This window comes from Strix uralensis, chromosome 11, assembly GCF_047716275.1.
Source record: "Strix uralensis isolate ZFMK-TIS-50842 chromosome 11, bStrUra1, whole genome shotgun sequence".
NCBI classification, from domain to species: domain Eukaryota; kingdom Metazoa; phylum Chordata; class Aves; order Strigiformes; family Strigidae; genus Strix; species Strix uralensis.
This window is the reverse complement of record NC_133982.1, coordinates 3,902,414-3,910,806: the sequence shown is the minus strand read 5'-3', so window position 1 is coordinate 3,910,806 and position 8,393 is coordinate 3,902,414. Positions and strand designations below refer to the sequence as shown.

The window sequence follows — 8,393 nt, the reverse complement described above, 5'->3', positions numbered from 1 at the left end:
CAGCAAAATCCTCTGGAGCTAATATTCAGCAGGCAAAACAGCATGCAAAGAGCAGAAAGCACACCACCATGTGAAATCTTGATTTCTGGATCTTTTTGCCTATTCCCTCTGGTTTGCAAGGGCTACTGTCAGAACTGTTCCACAGAGAGCGGAAAAAGGATGTTTCTGCACCATGGCAAGAAAACAAATAGTAGTGTCAGAGATGATTCAGCTGGCATGAATAGTGAGTCATGGAAATGCACCATGGAAATTCTCCAGCGCAGGATCCACGGCACAGTGGAATATCTGAAGCGCATCAAATCTAGCACCACGGCATCCTTGGAGAGTTAGGGGCAGCCAGGATTAGTACAGCACTAGCACATGCCCAAAGGTTTCTCATGTGTGACCTCAGCCCTGCTGTTAAGCCCACGATCATCATCAAAGTCCTGAAGTGCTCAAGCAGTGATTTCACTGGCTTCGAGCCAGTAGGAGGGTTTTCATGAAAAAGGTGTGTCCGATCCTCCTTTTCGGTCTTTGAGTCACACCAACAATAAAAGGATTTTTATAGTTTGCTAGCGATCAGCTGAGAATAACCAGGCCAGGGTAAAGGTTGAGGGATGCAAAGTCAAGTGGTTGCTTCAAGGGATGAGGGGGAGCGAGGGCATGATCTGTGCAGTCGCTGCAGGCCGTGCCCTTGTCAAACAAGCTTCTGCTGCCGCCGTCGAGCGGTGTGAGGGCTTAGTTTTGGATGTTACCACCATGAGGCAAGCAGGTGCTGCGCCCACTCCCCGGTCCATCACATTGTGGGTTCACTGATGCCTGCAGATTGGCAACAGAAGACTTGGCAGAAAGCAGAAAATCTGGTTTTGAAGTGATTTTCTGCCTTTTTTCCCCCAGCACCCTCCTCTGATGATCTGTCCCACTGTCTCCTGCAACTCTTGTATCTCCCCACTTTGAGCGAACAAGGAGCTCAGGCTGCAGCCGCTTGTGCCATCCCACGAGGGAGAGCAGTCAGAAATCCGGCCTCAGTAGCCACACTGGGCTTACCAGCAGCTGGGGTCACCAGCACCAAAGCAACCACAGCGCGAGGAGTAACTCTGTGTTTTACAGACAGGAAAATAAAGAGAAAACCTGCCCAAAGCTCATCAGCGGTCATTTTTCAGCACACTTGGCAAATCGGGTGAAGCGGGAGTGAGCTTCTGTGCTTTTGGCCCCCAACTCCCCCACCAACCTGGGCAAACACCTTCGCTTTTTGTGGCCTTGGTTTCCTACCCGTGCAAAAAACGGCAGTGCCCTTAGAAAAGCACATTATTTGCTTTTTATATATAAAACAGTAGCGCGGATTGATAGAATGTTTTTAAATAATTTCGGTCCTTCATGAGCTGAGCACTTCGGGGTGGATTTTGCATTCCTGACACCCTCTGACCCCCGCGGAATGGCACATAAAACTCCCGAATTACCCTTGTGACTACGACCGGAGCCCAAGCATCAGCTCTCGGCCTGCTTATCTCCACCTGCCGGTATTTGAAGGGCCTGAAGAGCAGACGCGAGGTGCAGCGCGGCGCTCCTCAGACCACAGCCTTCCTGCCAGGAGGGGCTCTCCCTTCCCGCCCGCAGCGCCCCTGAGGGGTCCGCAGCTTCAAGGCGGGCCCTGAGGGCCGGTGCGGGGCCCTGAGGGCCGGTGAGGGGCCCTGAGGGCCGGTGAGGGGCCCGGGAACTCGGCGCCTCAGGAGCGGAGACCGCGGGCTGGCGGCCGGGCCCACCCGCCGTGGGCCCGGGGGTAACGGCGGCAACATGGCGGCTGAGGGGGGCGGGCAGCGTGACGCGTGACACAGCCCCCCCCCCCCCCCCATACACACACACACACACCGCGTCGCCCCCCTCCCCGTACGGTGCCGCCTCCCCCCTTCCGCCCCCGTCAAATCTCGCGAGAGGCAGCGGCGGCGTCGCGAGAGCGGGCGCTGCGCTGCGGTAGGAGGTCGGCGGAGAAGGACGGAGCCGGAGCCGCTTCGCTCCCGCCGCCGCCGCCCGCCTCACCCCGCCACCCCCTTCCTCCTCCTGCTCCCCCTCCCCGGCCGCGGACAGGAGGATGCCGCGCTCCGGGCCGCTCCCCGCCGCCCTCTCGCTGCTGCTGGTGACGGCCGCGCTCCTACCGGGACCCGCCGCGGCGCAGAACGGTGAGGGCGGCGGGGCGGGGCGGGGCGGGGGGGGGTGGGGGCGCGCGTTGCTACGGGGGCGGCTGGTTGCTGCGGGGGACGGGGGTCAAACGGGGGGTGGACTCTGGGCTCCGCGGCCGTGCCCGGAGCCTGGGGGTGGGGGGGGGCAGGCGCTGGTTTTGGGGGGGACCCCCCCCCCCCCGGTGTTTTGGATCCCTCAGGGAAGGGGGAGGCTGACAGGGCCGCGCCGCGGCGGTTTCTCCCCCGCCGCTTCTCCTGAGGCGTCTCGTGCTGCCGGTAAAATGGAACATCTCCTCCCGCCTACTAAACCCGCATCTGCCGGGCTCCCTTAAATCATTTATAATGCAATAAAACCGTAGTTCCTTAGCAACTAAAGAGGTCCTCTGATAGGAGCGTAAAAGAAGGGAAAAAAAAAAAAAAACCACCCTTCTCTCTTCCTTGTAGGATAGCATGAGCTAAATCTAGCGCGGCATGCCTCCTCCCTGATGAGTTTGCAGCCAAGTGCATGACAATTAGTGGCAGAACGAAGCGGGGCCAAGAGGCTGGCCTAACAGACTGCGAGCCTCCTGCTCGAAGGAAGGTCCTGCAGCGCGTATAAAAACGCGTGTCTTGTCGTGCCATCCGAAGGCGAGTGCGAGCTCTGAAGGCAGGTTTTGTCTGCTCCAGGAGTCCCCGAGCGCAGCCCTTCTGGGGCGGCTTCTTATGCAGCATCATGGTGAAACTAATGTCAGGGATGCTTTGGCCCGTAAATGCTGCAAAGGGCAGGGATCTTGGCTCACAAGAATGTGTATTGGGAATATTTACCTAGAAAGGGAGGGATGCCTTACTAATATACCAATCCCACACAAGTTTTCATCGTCTCATCCTTCTTTCTCTCTCCTTCCTTTCTGCTCTGCAGATACTAGCATCTACCTTCTAGTGAGGTGAATTTTGCTTTGCGGCATGAGGTCAGCTTTGTTGGCTGTTTACTCTAGAAGAAACGTTGAGGTTTTTCAGCATATTTGACAATGATAGGGAAGTTGTAGATGAAAGAAATAATGTCCCAAAGATCCCAGATCAGAATTATTGCCTTAGTATATAGAGATTTTGCAGTCTGAAACCAGAACTGAGCCTCGTGTCTGACTCTGTTAACCAAACAGAGGCAGCTTTTGGCATCCACACTATATGAAGGAAAACTCTAGGCTTTCTGCAATGTGACGGACTTTTTGTGGTGCCTGAAAGAGTCTGGGAAAATTCCACTGGAGTTCAGTGGGAATTAGGGACCTGACTTCCCTGAGCTCACAAGAACGTGCTGGATTGTGGATAAAGTCTGGTTTTCTGTTGCAGAGGTGCTGTCTGCTTCCTGTGATAGCTGTGCCACCTGAGCATCACCATGGCAGGGCTAATCTGCCTGTGCTGAGTTTTCCCCTTGTATTTGGGTGGAGCGAGGTGAGCAGTCTTCTGACAAGCAAGTTAAATGGGTCATGTGCCTGAAGCTGTTCCTGGGCAGAGTTAGCAGGCAGGGTGTCAAATGCCTGCGGCTGGTATAACAATTCCAAATAGCTGGTAGGCAGTGCAAACATTTGGTGTTTGACAGTAGTTATATGTCTGGAGGTCAACAATGAAATAAATCTTTGGGATAGATGGAAGGCTTTAGCCTCGTGACTTCCATTCCAGACATGAAGCTAACCAAGCAGTAGCAGATATTGGTATGAGGACTGTGGACCCCAGGTGTATCCTGAAAGCTCATTAATTTTTATGTGGTTAACTAGGGTCACCCAAGCAGTTAAACGGTAGGGGAGACTCTGAGTATTTGTACTGCTGTAGAAGTTTACATAGGTGAGTGAAAATCTTCTTGGAAAGGAGTAGAGCACTTTCAAGCCAAGTGAAAGGTGGAGATCCTTCTGAAGAAGGTTTGTTGCTGCTGTTGAATTTTTACCCCAATTCGAATGCTGTTGTAACAGAGGGAAATAAATTTAAAGATTGTAGGCCCCGCTGCAGAGCAACTGCTTTCTTTCAGCAAATAATGGCCTATGAGACGCTTCATGAAACAGAACAATTCCTCTCTTGCTTTGCCATGAAGAATACAGCCATTTCCTGAATTGTCTATACTCCTTGTAAGTCTTAAGAAAAATGGTGTTGTGGTTTGAACAGGCATGTGCAAGTATGTCAGTGACAACTCCTTTAAAAAGAAAACATATCTAACACACAGGTGTGTGCTTTGAAGGTATATGGAAGAATGCCAAAGTGTATATGCAAGAATCACATTATCTATTATTGATACGGAGCTGCCAGTGTAGCGAAAGGTGATAGTCCAAGTAACACCACGTGAGTTTAGGGTGATAAAGGAATGGTAATTGTTGAAACTGCAGGACAGGTCACCACTCACCTGGCACCAAAAATGCTCAGTGGCATCCTGAGTGTCTGTGGGAAGCAGCCTTTTTTTCTGCTTCTGACAGGAGATCACTGTTGAATTACCGGTGATTTCTCCAGAGTTAATGTAATGCAGAATATTTTGAATCAGACTCACCTATAGATTTAAGCTTACTAAAACTGGAAGTAGGTTTTTGACACTTGTATGGATTATTTTTAAAGCTCTTGCATAAATACCTAAAGATCACAGAAAAATTTGCATGTCAGAAATTTAACTTTTCCTGAACATTCTTCTGAGAAACTTGTCAGGTACTGCGAGGCTGCATTTCTGAGGCACGCTAGCTTGTCGCTTGTATCCAGAGCATAGTTTAGACGAAGTGACAGAAAGGAGGGTTAGAAGAGAGATGAGGAAGCATGAGGAGGAACAGCTGGAAAAAGTCAGTCTGTCAGGAAGATCTGTGTTAAACCTGTAATTTCCAACTGGTATTTGTTGGGAAATCACTGTAGCGCTTCAAAACTGACAGCATCCTCCTTATGGAATGGTGCTTGACTTGCTGTTTGGTGATGAATAACATGCCTTTTCCAGTTGCTGTTTTTTAACCTTTGCAATATCTTTGTTTCTCCACCTACTTGTTTAAGAATAAAGGCTTCAGTGTACTAATACTTTCACCTTAAAGTGTTTGGATTTAAAGGAACATGGCTGTATTTTTACTGTTGTCTAAAATAGACGCTTGGACTGCCCCGGTGAAAGCCACAGTGTTTCTTCAGCACACCAACATGTGAGTTGAATTGCTAGCAGTTCTTCAAGTTCTTCCCTTTTCAGAGCTTTGGTCTGGCAAAGTGTGCTTAAACCCAGACTTTATCATGTATTGTGTAGAGGAGGGAGTTTTTAAACATCATTGCTTTTTTAAAACTGAAAGCTGACTTAATAAAATTGCTTGGGTTATTCAAAGCTAGACATAAGTGGAAATAAAACCAAATTAAGTTAGGTGGCACTTGCTTAGCTCTGCTCTCTTTGTTTTCTGTTTGGATGAATGAGAAGGAAATAACTAGCTGGCTAAAAATAGAACGTGGCTTTTCTGTTGGCAGAAACCAGTATAGAAATGACCGTAAAATCAGGGAAGAGTAGCTTCTTAAAATGAGTTGTTTCTTAAAAGAGTAAGTGAAAAACCATCCTTTTATCCTTGTAATGCTGTTTCTGACTAGTGATTCTCATCTATTTGCACTGATTGTATTCTGACAGGATTTTAATGTTCCCCAGATAAAACTAAGAAACAGTTTCATACAGCATTTATGGAGCTGAGTGAATGTGGGCTGAGGATCAACGAAAATATTCAAAGTTCTGTTCTTTTTCCCGCCGTTGCTATTTTCCCTCCCACAACTGCATAGGAAACTTAAATACAAGCAATATGACTAACTTGTATACACTGGAACCGAATTCTGAGAGATCTCAGCTAACAGGTAAAGAGGCGATAACTGCTAGTACTGACATTTCAAACAATAGTTTTAATTACGTCAAGAAACAGTTCAAAGCAAGGGCCTCAGTGGAACTGCTTTTCAGTGATGAAATACACTGGGAGTGTTAACTGTCCTTACAACGTCCTACTGTATGAAGACGACTTCTTGTTAAATTCATGAATGAGGTGCATTCTCTCCTTCACAATGAGCTGTTTCTTTTGCTGTAAGTACTACTTTAGAGGAGGCAATTGTAAAAACTTGCATTGTAAAGGACAATGCTAGCCTGTGATTCATCCTTGGGTTGTAAAGCTGGAGTGTTCAAACTCTTCTTAACTTCAAGTGCTGGAGGTGCTGCAGCTCCCTGTTAAGACTGAAAGTCTGATAAACAGTTTCTGCTTATCTATTAGCTGGAACGTTTTTCTGTAAATCTAACCTAAACCTGCTTTCCTATCGTTTTAGGCTTTTTGTACCGTTTATCCATGCAATTTAGAGTGGGGTGGAAGGTGTTACATTCCCATCAGCAATTCCTTTCTGTGCTTCTCCAGGTTAATTGTCATGGTGGTTCTTGGTAAGTTGTAGTTTCCTGGCTGTTCCTGGTGCTTTTTGGTGGATTTTCTTAAGTCACGTTTTCTGGAGTGTGATGTGTAAAACTGGACATGCTTCCAGTGGGGACCAGACCAAGATTAAGTGGAGTGGAAGGATCACTCAGTGTGTCTTGCGTATGGCATTCCCGTTTGCATCACAAGACAGATGGTTTCTTACAGCAGAAGATTTTTAACTCATGTCCAGTGGGATCCTTTATGGTGGTCAGGACTGCTACTTTGTATTCCTTTATGGCCTAAATCAAGTAGGTCTTCAATGTTCTTATTTAGTGGCATCTCACCTAATCCTGATGTCTTCTCCCAGTTGTCAGAAGTCCTGTCTTCTCAAGCATGCCAGCCCTGCTTTAGCTTGCTTTGGGTTTATCAGCTTAAGAGACCCTCTAGCCCATCATCAGTCTTACTTCATTCTGTTTTCCATTTACTTGCTCATCTACTGTATCTCATAAAAACACGCACGTGGTACACCAAGCTACATTAATGAGATTTTATTTTTGGTTATGAGGCTCTTGTATAGGGCAGTATTAAAAGCTTTACTAAAATTAGGAAAACTGCGTCTGCTCTTTCTCCTCTAGAGTCACCTTTGGTTTTTATTAACTTTAGTAGGAGGTCAGATTGTCACAGGCATACTGGATCAAACCACACATAGGCAATACAGCTTGGTTCTTCCCTCCCCCAAGCTTTTTTCTGTTTTTGAGCACTTACAAGCAGATTTCTTCTGTTCCTTCTGGAGACTGAAATTGGATTGTCTGGTCTGCGATTCCCCAGTCTCTCCATTTTAATGTTTTAAACATGGGCACTGTCTGCCCCTTTCCATTCACCTATATTCCACAAGTACTGCAGAAGGAGTTGAATTAAACTCGGCAGCGTGATGCCTCCAGACTTTCCAAAGCAACCTGTAATCTGGTTTTAGAGCTCTTCCCTGAGACTGTTTCTCACTATGATCATACTTTGTGTTGAATGATGGTGGGATCTTCTTCCAGTCTTTTCTGTGCCACCTGAGCTTTCTGCCCACGCCAAAGTTGTGCTGAGGTTGTTCGCAGAAACCCACCAGTGCTTAAGGTGCTGCTCCTGCCAGAGCCGGGGGCTGAATATGCAGATTTAGTATCTGATCCTGCATGCAGTTCACTAGATGCTTGAGGACAGCCTGTATATGTTCAGTCAAACTTCTTAAAACAAGCTGTTTATGAGTATTTCATAACGATTTTAGTGGCTTGTCATTTTTCCCAGTTAATTCTAGAATATGAAACCTGACTTCCATAAAGTTGGAGGAGTGAGAATGGCTGTTGAAACATAACTTGGGAGTTACCAAAGCTCCATATCAAATATAATACCTAGTTGTTGAAATAAGGATAATTATCTGAAATGTTATTTGCATGCCTTTAAAAATCTTACTTGATATGTTAAATCTATTTTCACTCTAAGTTAAACACTTTTCTGATGTCTTATACTGCATCGTCTTTTTTTGGTGTTGAAGGAGACTGAGTCTAAACTAAAATATAATTTCAACCTGGATTGAATGTCTGTAACTTTGTCAAAACTTGCAAGTATTTATCCCCTAGTGAGATAACTACTGTAGACTTTTAAAAACTCGTGCCCTGTTGGTAAGGTTGAAGCTTATTTGGGTCATCCGTGTGGTTGAAGTCACCACTTTGGCACTGACGCAAGCTCATTCAAGGAGAAAGACAATAACTTTTGAAGCTGTGAAGGGTTCTTCATCATATGGTGTCAGAAGCTGTAGATCTCTGCTATAATTAAGAATGAGAAGTTTTTTGAGAACAAGATCGGATTTTTTTTTTTTTCTTCACCATCCCTGTTCAGAATGCAC

The 8,393-nt window shown here is 47.0% G+C and overlaps 1 protein-coding gene across 3 annotated transcripts in view; it reads left to right on the top strand.

Moving 5' to 3' along the window:
- The first annotated feature begins 1,928 nt into the window (after window positions 1-1,928).
- Window positions 1,929-8,393, top strand: part of NPTN (neuroplastin) — a 59,049-nt gene continuing 52,584 nt past the window's right edge. For all 3 annotated transcript variants that reach the window (XM_074879871.1, XM_074879870.1, XM_074879869.1), the window contains exon 1: window positions 1,929-2,156. In XM_074879871.1, coding sequence (XP_074735972.1) covers window positions 2,069-2,156 — 88 coding nt within the window. In that variant the 5' untranslated portion in view covers window positions 1,929-2,068. The remainder of the gene's footprint in view (window positions 2,157-8,393) is intronic.